Source organism: Athene cunicularia, assembly GCF_003259725.1.
Source record: "Athene cunicularia isolate RWA chromosome 3 unlocalized genomic scaffold, athCun1 chr3_part1, whole genome shotgun sequence".
Lineage (NCBI taxonomy): Eukaryota > Metazoa > Chordata > Aves > Strigiformes > Strigidae > Athene > Athene cunicularia.
In genome coordinates this window covers 874,342-889,071 of record NW_020799097.1, presented here as the reverse complement: position 1 = coordinate 889,071, position 14,730 = coordinate 874,342, and the positions used below count along the sequence as shown (strand labels likewise).

At 59.2% G+C, this 14,730-nt stretch overlaps 2 protein-coding genes across 8 annotated transcripts in view; one reads left to right on the top strand and one right to left on the bottom strand.

The window, feature by feature from the left end:
- Positions 1–441: 441 nt before the first annotated feature.
- Positions 442–9,120, top strand: CHRNA2 (cholinergic receptor nicotinic alpha 2 subunit). The gene is made up of 7 exons (XM_026845433.1): positions 442–650; positions 2,321–2,676; positions 3,653–3,807; positions 4,513–4,557; positions 4,781–4,890; positions 5,938–7,027; positions 7,577–9,120. The coding sequence occupies exons 2-7, from the start codon at positions 2,589–2,591 to the stop codon at positions 7,700–7,702; spliced, it is 1,614 nt and encodes a 537-aa protein (XP_026701234.1). The 5' UTR covers positions 442–650; positions 2,321–2,588; the 3' UTR covers positions 7,703–9,120.
- A 115-nt stretch (positions 9,121–9,235) lies between these two features.
- PTK2B (protein tyrosine kinase 2 beta) overlaps positions 9,236–14,730 on the bottom strand; it is a 29,655-nt gene continuing 24,160 nt past the window's right edge. For 3 of the 7 annotated variants that reach the window (XM_026845425.1, XM_026845426.1, XM_026845431.1), the window contains 8 exons: positions 13,563–13,687; positions 12,729–12,875; positions 12,001–12,036; positions 11,688–11,715; positions 11,245–11,300; positions 10,843–10,986; positions 10,375–10,455; positions 10,081–10,296 (listed from right to left, as the gene is read on the bottom strand). In XM_026845425.1, the coding sequence (XP_026701226.1) occupies positions 10,081–10,296; positions 10,375–10,455; positions 10,843–10,986; positions 11,245–11,300; positions 11,688–11,715; positions 12,001–12,036; positions 12,729–12,875; positions 13,563–13,687 (833 nt within the window). Of the gene's footprint in view, positions 10,297–10,374; positions 10,456–10,842; positions 10,987–11,244; positions 11,301–11,687; positions 11,716–12,000; positions 12,037–12,728; positions 12,876–13,562; positions 13,688–14,730 lie in introns of all 7 variants that reach the window. The other 4 variants (XM_026845427.1, XM_026845428.1, XM_026845429.1 and 1 more) reach the window with 4 other exon arrangements.

Sequence of the window (14,730 nt, the reverse complement as noted above, 5' to 3'; positions counted from 1 at the left end):
CCCCCCCCCCCCCCCCAGTCCAAGAGTTTGGAACCCTGCCATGCCCCATACGCAGCGCCCAGTGTGATGCCCTGCGATGCCCCGTCGATGCCCTGAAATACCCTGCACAAAGCCCAGGGTCATGCTGCCCCGCAACACCCCGTCCAAGGCCCTGCAACGCCCCGTGATGCCCCTGTAACACCCCAGGCCACGTGCCGTGCCCTGCATCTCCCCGTTCTGCGCTCCCGCTCTGCTGCTCCGCAGCGCTTGGGCTCCTGCTCTCCTTCCCTCTCCCTCCTCCTCCTCACGCACAACATCCCTTTCCCGCTGAGCGGTGCCTTGGGAGAGGCTGAGAAAACTCCGGCAAATCCAGCCCTTCCCAACCCCGTGGAAGCTTTGGGGACGCGTGGGGTGGGGGTGAGGAGGGACAAGGGTGCTGATGCCCCTCCAGCCTTCCTCCCCCTCGTCCCCCCCGGCCTCCTCTCCTTCTCTGCCTGGGCATGGCTGTCCCTCCTCCCCCAGCCCCTGTCGTCACCGCTTTGAGTAAGAGCTGAGACATCCTTCACCCGAGCCCAGTCCTCACCAGAGCCCTCCACGACACAACATCCCAGCCCCAGCCCAGCGGAGGGAACGGGGGGGCCGGGGACCCCTCCTTGCTCTCCCAGCAGCAGGTAAGGGGGTTCCTTGGGTCCAGGCTTGGGTGGGAAGAAGAGAAGCTGGTTTTCCCTGTTTCATCCATGATTAAAGCTGTTTGCAGAGTGCAGAGGACAGTCAGGGAGTGACAGGGAGGCAGCAGCAGGGAAAGTTTCCCAGTTCTGCATGAAGTTCCTGTCTAACAGGCAAAAACCCCCTGCTGTCCACCTTTAAAATCTAGCAAATAAGTTATCTACTCTCACCGCCTCCCTGAATGCGTGTTGGGATGCCGAGAGCTTTGCCGGCTTCGCCGCGGCCACGGGCATCCTCGGGTCCAGCCTCCAGCATCCCCACGGGGCCGGTTTCCGCATCCCTTCAGGAAAGTGGTTGGAAGGTACCGGAGGGAGCAACATTTTTCAGGCACGGAGGTGCCTCCCCCCGCGGGCATCTCTGCTGCAGGGTCAGAGCTCTTCAAACCCAGCGCAACGAGAAATCCATCGGGGAAATGGTTTGGATGCGGGGAGATGAGGCAGGGCTGGTGGTAGAGGCCAGGCAGGAGGGTAGAGCTGCCTGTCCCGCTGCCAGGCTCTGCCAGAGCTGCCCGCGGAGCACCGAGGTGGGCTCCTCTTCCATGTCCCCCCCCACCCCAAACCCCCTTTGCGCCTTAACAGCGGGTTTCAGGCACAGCTTTGCATCACCCAAAGCATCCTCCTTTCCCTCCCCAGTGTCTATCAGAGCTTCAGGGAACCCATGAAATCCCCACTCGTGTTCACCCAGAGCGGGAGCCGCTCCCCCCGCACCCCCCGGACTCTCCGGTATATTTAGATATCTCAGCTAAAAGTGGCACATCCATAGTTTTCTCACCAGCTCGGCACAGTGGCCAGTGTTTCTCCTTCCAGTTTTCCACCCCCTCCACCACCCTTGTATTAATCAGTTGAAAACTGCACAGAGGAGGAGGATGAGTTCATGGTTTTACCCAATCAGGGAGGAATTTAAGCGAAAGGACTTTCTTGTTTAGCAAAATTAGTGTCGGACTGAGGGATCTCCTTCTCTTTGGGGATGGAAGCAGTTGCCTCCTGGAGAGGAGAAGCTGCTCCTGGGGTAACGGGTCAGGGTTGGAGGAGTCACCTTGTAAGCAGGAGCAGATTTTGGGGCCTCTGCAGAGCAAGCGATTCCCCCCCCACCCTTGCAGAGATTTGCTGTGCTGGGGAGAGGAACCAAATGCATCCATGGAGGGATGGGAAAGGATGATCCCTCTGGAGAAACCAGCCCCAGGCGCCCATTGGAGCCGCTGAGATGCTTCCCCCTCCCTCCCTCCAGCAGCTTCCAGTCAGGGAGGGCAGAAGGATGGTTAAAACCAGTTATTTTCTAGTCATCCCAGTAAAAGTGGAAGCTCCAGGCTCCACCTCTGCTATTAAATCACGCCGGGGCAGACCTGGGCTCCTCATGGCGTTAGCTCAGGGTGTCTGGCTGCGACCGATGCTGCCTGGATCCACACTCTGCCTGCCCGAGGAGCAGTCGTGGACCTGGGGACAGACGTTTTAGGGACATTTTTCCCTTCACTCTGCCATGGTGGCAGCTCGGATTAGCTCCAAGCTGTGCTCATGGGCGGGAGTGGCTTTGAGGGGACGGTAGCGGGACCGTCACCTCCCCGACCTGCGCCGCGGTGGCATGGCAGTGACTGTGCCCCTCTCTGCTGTCTTTCCAGGAATGAAATTTGGGGCGGGTGACTTGGCAGAGCACCCCGAACTCACCCTGGCCCGGCTGTGTCCCTGCTGAGGCTCTCCCAGCCCCCATCCAGCTCCGTCCATGGCTCCTCCAGCGCTCGCTAAGGGTGGGGACACACGGGACACCCCTTCGGAGGTCCCCTGTGGTGGTTTTCCTTGCTAAGTCTCCTCTCCCACCACCATCTCAGCTCATCGCCCCCCCTGGTCCCTCCCGGAGGGGCTTTGCAAACTGCTCCAGGGAGGGGGTCCATGGGGGACACCAACACAGGGAGCATGGGGTGGCTGTCCCATGGCATCACCCCCCTCGTGGCGTGGTGCTTTGTGACCTTCCAGGCAGGTAAGGACCGCTCTGACTTTCCCTGGAGTATCTGAATTTCCTTCTCCTGAGCCCTGCCTTCCCATGGGTGTCACCCGTTGGGGTCCTGGGGGGTTAAATCTGGGGAGAGAGGAGGGGAAGCTGTAGGGCATGCACATGGAAAACCCCTTCTCTCCCAGTTTACCCCCACGCTGTCCCTCAGCATCCCCAGTCGCCGTGCGTGGTGCCCCCCGCCACGCGCCGTGCTAGGACGGGGTTTTGTGTCTTTGCAGAGCAGCTTGACACCACCCAGACGCTTGGGGGGGACACGTCTGCTCTGGGTCATCCACTCCCAGGGGTTGCACCTCTGGGACCCCAGATCCATTCTTTGCAAGCGAGAAATGTTGGAGGGAAAGAAAAAAAACCCTGAATTTTGCTTCTACTTCCCATCAACTCCAGACGTCCCATGAGCTGGGCATCTTGGTTGTCCCTTTACTTGGGACCAGCAACACCCCCTCCCCGCCCAACACCTCATTTCCACGTGTTGGTGGAAATTTATGGGGCTCTGCAGTGAGCGAGGAGGGCGAGTGATGCACGGCGAGCTGATGGCACCCAAGACCAACGCCAGGGGTTTCTAGGAAGAGCAAAGAGCGTTGTGCTCATCCCAGCCCTGCCTCCAACCCGAGGGATGGTCTCTAGGCAGGCTGCAGCGGTCCCAAGGTCTGGGTCAGCCTCCACCTTGCAAAGTTGAACCAGTTAACACCCGGAAAAGCAGCTAGATGGGACTGGGAGAGGGGTCCCAGCCACCCAGGAGTGGGATTATCTCAACTAGCATTGCAAGGTTCACCTCGTACTGCTCTCCGCTCCCTGCGAGGAGCACGGGGTGGCTTCGAGGGGGTTAATTCCCATCCCTGCCTGCTGCAGCAGAGAGGGTGCTTGCCCAGAGCGGGTACCCCATTTCAGTGGGGCGCAGGGATGAGGAAGGGCTCTCCCCCACCCCACCCACTTCTCTCTGCAGCCTCCTGCCTGCAGGATCAGCCTGGCAGCCACGCCGAGGAGCGTCTCTTCAAGCACCTCTTCACCGGCTACAACCGCTGGTCGCGGCCAGTGCCCAACACCTCTGACGTGGTCATTGTGAAGTTCGGGCTCTCCATCGCGCAGCTGATTGATGTGGTGCGTAGCCCAGTGGTCCCAGTCCCGTGTCATGGTCTGTCTTTTCACCAGTTGGTCCTACTGGTCTGCCAGAGTAGGGCCTGGGGACACTGTGGGAAGGTTGAGTTTGGGCACCAGCAACCCCTTGGCCATCTCCAGAGGGTGACAAACCATCCACCCTGCCTCCTCCAGATGTCCAACGAGCAGGGGGGTCTGCACCCCACTTCTCCATCCCACTGACAGCGGGGGAGCATCAAGGAAAACTGGAGGTCTCCATCCTTGCCATGTCCTCACCCACCATCTGCCTGCACGGGGCACCTCCGGGGTTGTCTGTCCATTCATCCCTCTGTCATTCCTCCCACGCCCACCCATCTGTCCACACATCCACCTATCTACCTGTCCATCTCTTCACCCATCTGCCTGTCCATCCACCTACCCCCCCAGGCATCTCTCCATCCTTCCACCCACCCATCCACGGGACTTTTGTCCATCCATCGGAGCGGCGCGGAGCCGTATGCTGCAAAACGCTGTTTCTTGCTGCCATCTAGTGAGCAGATATCCCATGGAAATGTTCCTCCTTGGACTTGGACTGGTACCGGTTGCTTCCAGGTGCTGAACCCCCAAGGTGGAGGGCAGAAAGTGAAAGCAGTGATTTGGGGGACGATGCAGTGATGGGACAAGCCCCCTTTCTGTCTCCTCTCACCTCTCCCTCTTTCCCAAACACAGGATGAGAAGAACCAGATGATGACCACGAACGTCTGGCTGAAGCAGGTAGGAACCCGTTGCCTCTCTGGGGAAAGGGCAGGAGCGTGTCAAGGAGGGCACAACATTTGGGGCAGAGAGACCCAGGGGCATTTGGTGGTATCTCCATGGTGCTGTTCCTCTGGGGGATGCTGCCAGAGGAGGAGGAGGAGGCAGAGGAGGAGGCACTGGGCAGCTTGGTCCCACCAGACTCAGGGCCACCTGATGTCCTTCCCTCACTGTTTCCCTCCAGGAGTGGAGTGACTACAAGCTCCGCTGGGACCCGGCGGACTTTGACAATGTCACCTCCATCCGGGTGCCCTCCGAGATGATCTGGATCCCTGACATCGTGCTCTACAACAAGTGAGTGACGCTGCTGAGATGGAGCATCCCGAGGACTGGGTCCTCCATCCCATCCCATCCCATCCCATCCCATCCCATCCCATCCCATCCCATCCCAGTAGCTCCCTGGTGTTGCTGGCCCTCACAGGTCTCCTGCCCCCCATCCCACCTCCCTGGTAAGGATGCACATCAATCTGCATCCATCTCCCCATGTCCGGTGCTCATGCTCCGACCCATCTCCGTGCTCTGGGTGATGCCCAGAAGGGTGAACCCGACACCGTGCAGGGATGCACAATGAGGCCACAGCCTCACATCAAGGCTCATACCAGCCCTGGAGCTCCTGACCCTATTTCTTGGGGGAAACACTTCATCCTTCTCTGACCTTGAGTTATTGATTGACAGACGGCTGAATATGAGCCAGCAGTGTGCTCAGGTGGCCAAGAAAGCCAATGGCATCCTGGCTTGTATCAGGATTAGTGTGGCCAGCAGGGACAGGGAAGGGATCTTGCCCCTGTACTTGGCGCTGGTGAGGCCGCCCCTCGATTCCTGGGTTCAGTTCTGGGCCCCTCACCCCAAAAAGGCCATTGAATGACTCGAGCGTGGCCAGAGAAGGGCAACAGAGCTGGGGCAGGGTCTGGAGCACAGGTCGTACGGGGAGCGGCTGGGGGAACTGGGGGGGTTCAGTCTGGAGCAGAGGAGGCTGAGGGGAGACCTCATCACCCTCTACAGCTACCTCAAAGGAGGGCGCAGAGAGCTGGGTTCGAGCCTCTTTAGCCCAGTAGAAAGCGACAGGACGAGAGGGAATGGCCTCAAGTTGCGCCAGGGAAAGTTCAGACTGGATATTAGGAAGCATTTCTTTCCAGAAGGGGCTGTTGGGCATTGGCATGGGCTGCCCAGGGCAGTGATGCAGTCCCCATCCCTGGAGGGGTTCAAGAGTCGGGTCGATTTGGAGCTTGAGGCTCTGCTGTAGGTGGGAACTGTGCTGGGCGAACGGTTGGACTGGATGATCTCCAGGGTCCTTTCCAACCTAGATGATTCTGTGACCTTCACATCTCTCCACCCCTGCAGCGCTGATGGAGAATTTGCCGTTACCCACATGACGAAGGCCCACCTCTTCTCCAACGGGAAGGTGAAGTGGGTGCCACCCGCCATCTACAAGAGCTCGTGTAGCATCGACGTCACCTTCTTCCCCTTCGACCAGCAGAACTGTAAGATGAAGTTTGGCTCCTGGACCTACGACAAGGCCAAGATCGACCTGGAGAATATGGAGCACAATGTGGACCTCAAGGATTACTGGGAGAGCGGCGAGTGGGCCATCATAAATGCCATTGGCACCTATAACTCCAAGAAGTATGACTGCTGCACCGAGATCTACCCCGACATCACCTTCTGCTTCATCATCCGTCGCCTCCCGCTGTTCTACACCATCAATCTCATCATACCCTGCCTGCTTATCTCCTGCCTGACCGTGCTGGTCTTCTACCTGCCCTCCGACTGTGGGGAGAAGATCACCCTCTGCATCTCTGTCCTGCTGTCGCTCACCGTCTTCCTGCTGCTCATCACAGAAATCATCCCGTCCACCTCGCTGGTCATCCCTCTCATTGGCGAGTACCTCCTCTTCACCATGATTTTCGTCACACTCTCCATCATCATCACCGTGTTCGTCCTCAACGTCCACCACCGCTCCCCCAGCACCCACACCATGCCTCGCTGGGTGCGTAGCTTCTTCCTCAACTTCATCCCTCGCTGGCTTTTTATGAAGCGACCCCCGGTGCTGCCTCCCCCCGAGGGGACCGCGGGGCAGTACGACCTCCCGGGCACGAGGCTCAGCACCTCCCGGTGCTGGCTGGAGACCGATGTGGATGACAAGTGGGAGGAGGAGGAGAAGGAAGAGGAGGAGGAAGAGGAGGAGAAGACATACCCCAGCCGCGTGTCCCAACCAGGATCCCACGGCCAGGGCACCCAGTGCCGCTATGCCTGCGGGCGCCAAGCTGGGAAGGCACCGGCGGGCTCAGCCCCCCGGGTGCCCCCCAAAGGGGAGGAAGAGGAGGGGGTGGGCTCGAACCGGGGGCTGATGCTCTCCCCCAGCATCCTGAAGGCCTTGGAAGGGGTGCAGTACATCGCGGATCACCTGCGAGCCGAGGATGCTGACTTCTCGGTGAGTAGATACCCCCGAGGGCTGGAGGATGAGGGTGGGTTCCCCACCCTGGGTGCTGCTTCCTGCCACTTGCACCCCCGTTGGGAGGGGTCAGTGCTGGCACCCCCAGTGATGGCTTCGCTGGACCCAGAGCTCAATGACCAGGGAGATGCCCAGTCCAGAGGGTCAGCTGGGGGCGCCTCCAGCTCCTGTCCCTCCTGGCCATGGGGATGTTGGAGGTCCCTCTCCTGCCCATGCTGTCCTGGCCTCAGAGAGCAGAGGTGGCCCAGCCTGCCCTGCGGGGACCCAGCTCAGGGGCTGCACCCCTACTTTACCCAACTGGGTTCAGAAAACCCTGGGCGGGATTAGCTCTGCCCCAAGCAGCCTCCCTGGAGTTCCATCCCCCATCCCTGCTGCTCCAGGGACTTCCCAAGACACAGGGTATCTCCTCACCCTGGGGCAAACAGTGGATGCAGAGGAAGCCCCGGGGGGTCTCCTCACCCCAAGGCATCCTCACAAACGGGGGGCTGCATCCCCTGCCCATGCTCACAGCCCTTCTCCACTCGACAGGTGAAGGAAGACTGGAAATACGTGGCCATGGTGATCGACCGCATCTTCCTCTGGATGTTCATCATCGTCTGCTTGCTGGGCACTGTGGGGCTCTTCCTCCCACCCTACCTGGCAGGGATGATCTAGGGACAGGGCCAGGCTGTGGTGGGGACAGCAGGCGATGGACGCGCCCTCCTCCCCAGGGAGCAGACACAGTGATGCCCACATCCAGCCAGACCCTTGTCCTTCCCTGGGAGGACACGGTTGCAACCATGGAGGACCCTTGGATGGGAAATATAAGGTTGTGAAGCAAGGGCTGTGCCAAGGGGGGACCTGGGCATGGTGGGGAGGGTGCCCTGCCCTGCCCAGGGTGGTTGCAACCATCAAGGAAGGCACAGTACAGCTTCTCTGCTGCCCAAGCACAGGCTGGAGGCATCTAAGAAAGGTGTCCGCTGCAAGTCCTACCCGATGGGGCAAGCAATAACACTTCAGATGGTCCACGCAGAAGGGGTGCGGTCATGGGATGGAGGTCCCTGCTTGGTTGCACGGCGAGGGGGTCTCTGCTCTGCAAAGCCCAGCCAAAGCTCTGCAACCTGCTGGCACGGATGGTCGCTTCCACAGCACCCCACTCCAGAGCTTGGGGCGGCAGGGAGAGGGGAGCAGCCGACCCAGAAATGTGGGCGGCTTGGAAGGGAAAAGCCACCCTGCAGAGCGGGATCACCTGCCCAGCCCTGGCCAGACCGTGCCCACGGAGCACGGGGTACTGCCCCGTGCCGAGGCTGGTGGACTCAGCTGGCATGGGGGGAACCTGCGCTGCCGAGGTCCATCCCGAGCAAATCCTCTTCTCTGTCCCACAGCAGATCCCAAATCGCCTGGCTCTTACAACTGCTGCAACCCAGCTTTTAATTTCTAGCTTCCCTATATCCTAAAGAGCAGCTACTCTCTTCTTCCATGCCCGCAGAGACACCAGGATTGTCCAGCAATGTTTTCTCCTCCAGGAGACCAACCCAGGCATTGCAGCGCTGGATGCAGTCTGAGAGGTTTCAGAAAATATTTTGTGCTTTCAGAAGTGAAACGGGCTGGAATAAACGGTGCCACGAAGGGACGTGCATGTCCCCAGGGGTGCTGCAGCCGTTCGTGTGGCCTCTGGTGCTTCCAGGCTGGCTCAGATGAGCTGAGAAACGGGATGCGCGAGGGAGCAAGTGCCCTGCCTGCCTGATGAGGCCACCAGGGTGTAAATTTTGGGGTGTTCCGCTCCCCAGCGTGGCACTAGACCCCCAAGCATCCTTCTTTTTGGGAGAGCCCATCTTTACGGCTGCATTATCCCACATAAACCACTTGTCCCCTCCACAGATTGCCCATGATTTCCTGATGGTTTTTGAAAAGGAAAACCCTGTGGATACTCTAGCAAGCCTTGGGGTGGGAGCAGGGGGAGTCCAGGACCCTCGTATGGATTGTGGGCCCCACGGGAGGGAAATGGGGCTCCAGAGGGGATGGGTATGTGGATGCATCAGAGCCAGGTTCACCCCAACAGCTCCCCGGGGGACGGCACTTCCCTGCACCGGCAAGACGGCTCCAAGGTCTGAGCAGCACAATCTTGACTCTTTCTAAAGGAGGTGCTGGGGACCGGGGGACTTGTCCCTAGAGTATGGGGGTGACAGGCAAGCACGGGCACAGCAGGACTTTGTGCATGGTTTATCTCAGCCAGAATGAACAGCGCTGTGGGAAGATGCTGGGGAAAAGCCCGAACTGTGCGGTTTCCAACTCAAAGCACAAACCGAACAGAGACTTGGTTGGCCGTCGTCGCTTACACAGAGCGGGTCGGAGAAAACTCAGCTGCAAGAGGCACTGTTCTCCTGGTTTGTGTCACCGAAGGCTGGGGTCCACGGGGTCCCATCCCTCCCCGTGCTCTGGGGATGCCAGGTACCCTCCGGCCACGGGCGCTGGAACTGGCTCTCCCACGGCACGCGGACCCGTTTCCCATCATTAAATAATCTTTTCTATACAATGTACAAGGAAACGCAAACAGTCCCTCTGGCCACCGCTCCGATGGCCCCTGGGGACCCCCACATGGCCCCTCGGGATACCAGCTCCCCCAGGCACTGTGCCCCCCAGCTCCCAGCGGTGAGGAGCGGGGTCCACGTCCTCGTCGCGACATGCCGCCCGCGGCCGGCCATCCTCAGAGGGACCAAGGGATGGACACACGGACCTGCTGGCAGCTGGGGAGCCGCTGAGCCAGAGGGATCTTTAGCCACCTTCAGGGATGGCCAGGGCCCCCCCAAACCTTCTCAGGGATGAGTCACCAGATGCCTCCCTTCTTCAGAAGACCGACGAGACGATGCTAAGACACGAGCGGCTGCAGGAGGAGGGGGGACAGGGAGGGCAGGACAGCGAGGCCACGGGAGACACACAAAAGCCAGCTCCTCTGCAACGCTCTCCTCCCACCTCCGCCGCCTGAAGTGTGGCGGTCTCTCTCCTCTTCTTCTTCCCCACCCCTTCTCCTTCCCCTCTCTCCACCCCAGCCCTCACTCCAAGCACAGTTTCACCAGGTTGGCCTGGACCTTGGCTTGGTCCACGGCATCCAGGAGGTTCTTGGCATCCACGGCCAGGGTGTGGGAGGCCGTCAGCATCTGCCGCTTGCACTCCTCGCTCAGCGAGGTGACGGCGTTCTGCTGCGCCAGGCGCATCTTGTTGATGAGGTCAGCCAAGTCCTTGTTGAGCAGCTTCTGGGTCCCCTCGATCTGACCATGACACGTGGGGGTTACAGACAGCGGTGCCATGAGCACATGGCCCCACGTCACACCCCTTCCCGGTCCTACCTCGGTGCGGGAGGCAGCAGGCAGGACGGGCAGGATCTCGTCAACGCTGCCGATCAGCTTCCGCAGGGATAGGCCCACGTTCTGTGGGGAGGGGGCAGCAGGGTTAGGATGGATCCGGGTACAGACACAGGGAAGTGGTGCATGGGGATGGGCTGTGTTGCTGAGTCGAGGATCCCATTCAGGAGAGGGCTGTGGTGGGACACTCTCCCATCATTGACCCAAGGAACCAATGGAGGAGGAGTACATATTGGAAACCCTCACTGTTGGCCCAAGACCCAATGGAGGAGCAGGACATGATGGAAACTTTCCCATTGTTGACCCAAGAACATAATGGAGGAGAAGAATGTGTTGGAAATGTTCCCTCCTATATGTGCAAGACCTTCCCAAGAAGAATGCTTGGTGGGAGCCACTCAGCAGACTTTCCCTCCCCTGTTCTTTGTAGAAGGCCCAGTGCTGTCCCCTCCCTACCTTCACCACGAGGATGTACCCCTCCGGGGGCAGGAGGCTGATCTCGTTCTTCAGCTGCAGCACAGCCCGCACCAGGTCCATGACATTGCTGTACACCGTGTCATCTGTGCGATCCAGGTTGGCGGTGGGCGACGGGTGGATGGACTGCCAGGGAATGGGGACACGATGAACAGAGAGGTCACGGAGGGAAAGAGCAACACCTATGGGGAGCCCTGGCCGGAGCCATCCACCTCTCACCATTGCCCCTGATGCTGCTGGATCTCTTTGACCCCTTTGGGGCCTGGGGGAGTCAGAGAAATCCCATCCTGGAGATGTGGAGGGATGGTGGAGGAGGAGGAATGAGATTGAGGAGATGGAGGAGGAGGAACAGGACTGTGGTGGCCTGATTCAGGGAGGTCTTACCTGTGCCCCAAGTCTTGGAGGCTTCTGGGGGGGGCCCGTGAACTCCGCTACACCGTCAGTAAGGGAAAGGAAGGAGAGTCACTCCAGCTGCTCCCACAGACACGTGGGCACGCTGCAAGACCTCTGGGACCCGTGCCACATCCCACACCACCCCGCAGCAGTGAGTCCCACTGGGGTTGGACACCCTGACCCACCCCAGCCGTGCCACCTCCCCCCAGAGTCAGACCCCCCATGCCTGGGACAGGCAGAGCCCCCCCAGGGCAGGTAAAGCTGCTCCCCATGATCTGGGATTTCTTTCATGGAGGATCCCAAAGCTGGGAGGGGTACAGCCCTGAGGCTCCTCCCAGCTCAGTGCAGGGTTCCCCAGTTGCAGCCCCAAAGTAGGTGCTCCTTGGTGGGGGCCACAGGCAACCCCCCAATGCTGTGCAGCTGTAGGCACTCACTGTAATCCGTCTCCTTTTCTGGGAGCAGCTGCAGGGGGAAGAAACAGCAAATGAGAGACACAAAGTCCTGTCTGGAGGCAAGCAAAGAGGGAGGAGACATCATCATCCCCTCCCAGGGCTTCTGATGGGGAGCTTTGCACCACCAGGATTTCACCCCATTAAGATTTTCAGATTAACTTTCCCAATGTGAGGGGCATATATATATATATAAATATTTATCACCCATCCATGCCAAAGTAAATGAGGATTTCTGGAGGCCCCCAAAAGAAGGACCCCCTGCACCCCAAATACACCCCGACCTGGCACTACTCACCGGAGGAGTGTTGTTGTTCATAAACACCATCGGGTCCTGCAAAGGGGAAAAAGCTTTGTGAAGGTTGCAGAAAAAAGGACAAAGAAGGGAAAAAAGGGATTTTCCTGATTTCTGGGAGACTCATGAAACCATCTCTGCAGGGTCTGGGAATGTGGGAGGGGAAAGGGCTTCACACCCATCGCTGGTCCCATCTCCAACCCATCCATCACCTCTAGCTGCTCCCCACCTGCTCCTGGGGCACCTCAAACTGCTGCTCAAAAAAAAAAAAAAGCAGCATAATTCAAGCAGCTGTTTGCATCTGACAGCCCCGGGGGTGAGGGGAGCTGGGCTTTGCTTTATTGGTTGCATTAATTTGACTGAATAAAGGATTTTCAGTCTCCTTCCAAGCCTGTCTCGCCGCACGCTGATGCGTTAGTCACGCGTTAGGAGTAGGATCTCCAGTCCTTATTTCAAAAGTATTTTTAGCTCATTAAGACGCGATTGCAGGTTATTTAAAAACTGCCCAAGTTTCAAAATGTTCATTTTTGAAATGAAGCAGCTCTGTGAGGTTTTTATGGATGCGGAAAATAAAGGGATGCAAGAGGTTTGGCTGCTGGAGGAACAGTTCCTCCAAGGAAAAATGGCTTTTCCAGCCATGAAGAGCAACCTCAAGGTTTGCAGTGCCTCTTCCACCACCTTCCTGAGGGTGCAAGAGCTGGAAGCCCCCGGGTGAGTTCGAGGCCACTCACCAGGGACTTCTCCTCCTGTCGCAGCCATTGGTAGTCCTCCATCATCTGCTTCTGCTGCTTGTCCAGGACCTGCCTCATCTTGAGCCTCTCCATCTCCCAGAGCTTCTGCGCCTCCTCCCTGCTGCTGGGACGGAGGAAATCTTCCTCCTGGTGTGCAGAGCCAGCGGTGACGGGGGCTACTCAGGAGCCAGAGCCCATCAGCATGCAAGCCATGTGCCAGACCCCAACAGCCATGAACCCCCAAACTGAATTTGGGGAGCACTTGAGTTTCCAGCAGCGAGAGGAAGCCACCGGCTGGTCCCACGCCTCCCGGCACTTTCCAGGGGCAGCATGCATGGGCCGCCCTGAGCAGCAGCTCATCGGCACCGCGGCTGTGCCGGCACAGCGGGCAGAGCATCGGAAGGTGCACCCCAACACCCGGCTCTGATTTTGGGGCTAGAGTAACCCAGCTCAGGCTGAAAACCACCGCTGGCATTTCAGGTGACACTAGCAGGCATGAGGAGCTGACCCAAACCCCGAGGAGCAGCAGCCACCCATTCCCTGCCCGTTTTTTGCCAGTTGCTCATCCTCCAACATGCCTTCACTGGGATGCGTGCGCAAGCATGTATGGTGGGGGGCTGGAGACACCCTGGAGCCCTTCACAGGCTCGATCCCTCCAGCCCCCCAACAGCACCCATGGGGTGGCAGATTGGGAGCAACATTGAGCTTGAAGCAGCGGAGGAGGCAGCACAGAGCACAGCACGGTCCTGGCAGGTCCCCGGCGTGCCCTGGATGAGGCCACCCGGGACCAGGGTGTCCCCTGGATGCCACAGGGTGGGGGAATCCCTCTCTTACCCTCATGCTGTGGCGCTTGAAGACGTTGTGGCGGTTGAGCGGCGGGGTGTGCAGGGAGTTGGCTGGAGACTGGTACTCGATGGGGCTGGTGAGCGTAGGTGAGCTGGCACACAGACCCTCGGGAAGGGCTCCTGGGGCAGAGCTTCTTGCAAGTCAACCATCATTAGGTGCTTCCCCCTCCTCCAGGGAATTCAGGATGGTTGGGGGGCTGAGTTAAACTCTACCCCCTGCAAATATCCATCCCCCTGCCTATCAGCCCATCCCCATGGCCTCAGTCCCTCATCTGTCCACCTGTCCATCCCTAACAGCCCTATGGCCAGCAGCAACCAGGAGCTGGGCTCCTTGCAGCTCCCTGGGAGAACAGGCAGCACTTTTCTCCGCATTTTTCACCCAAGGACCAGAAAGACCAAGCAGCCAAGTCACCTGGTGTCACACAACAAAGCGTGGCGCTGGCACCGAAACCCCAAGCGAGGGGCTGGTCACGCAGTTTTAGCGTCTATTGAGTTGACTCGTGTTGCTCCCACAGCCGTGTGCATGTGGGAGATCCTGAGCCACGGCAAGCAGCCCTTCTTCTGGCTGGAGAACAAGGACGTGATCGGGGTGCTGGAGAGGGGCGACCGCCTGCCCAAGCCCGACCTCTGCCCACCCATCCTCTACACCCTCATGACGCGCTGCTGGGACTATGACCCCAGCGAAAGGCCCAAGTTCAAGGACTTGGTTTGCAGCTTGAGGTGAACAGGGAGATGGGGGGCTGATGATGGGCTGGGGGGTCCGTGGTTTCATGGGGGGCGGGGGTGGGAAAATGGATGAGGGAGAAAAATGAACCCATGCAAGATTTTGGGTCTGGAGTTTTCTGGCCGAGACTGAACTCAAAGGACCATTTGAGACCTTTTGAGCCCACCTACCCAGCCGGGGTGGTGGTGCCTGGGCTGACATGAAAATGCTTTGCTCCCCGAGAAGGGGGGCTTGTAGGGGAGTCCTGACCCCACTTCTCACTGGGTTCAGCCACGGTGATGCTGGTGTGGCTGGTCATGACCAAGTTGTGTCCTCTCGGTCCTTTCCTTCTGCTCTTCCCATCCCTCCTTGCTCCCTCGTGTTTTCCGTGGCCCATCCAGCCCAAGCATCCCTGGGCATGGGAGACGCGTCCCTGCCAGAGGGGCTGTGCCAA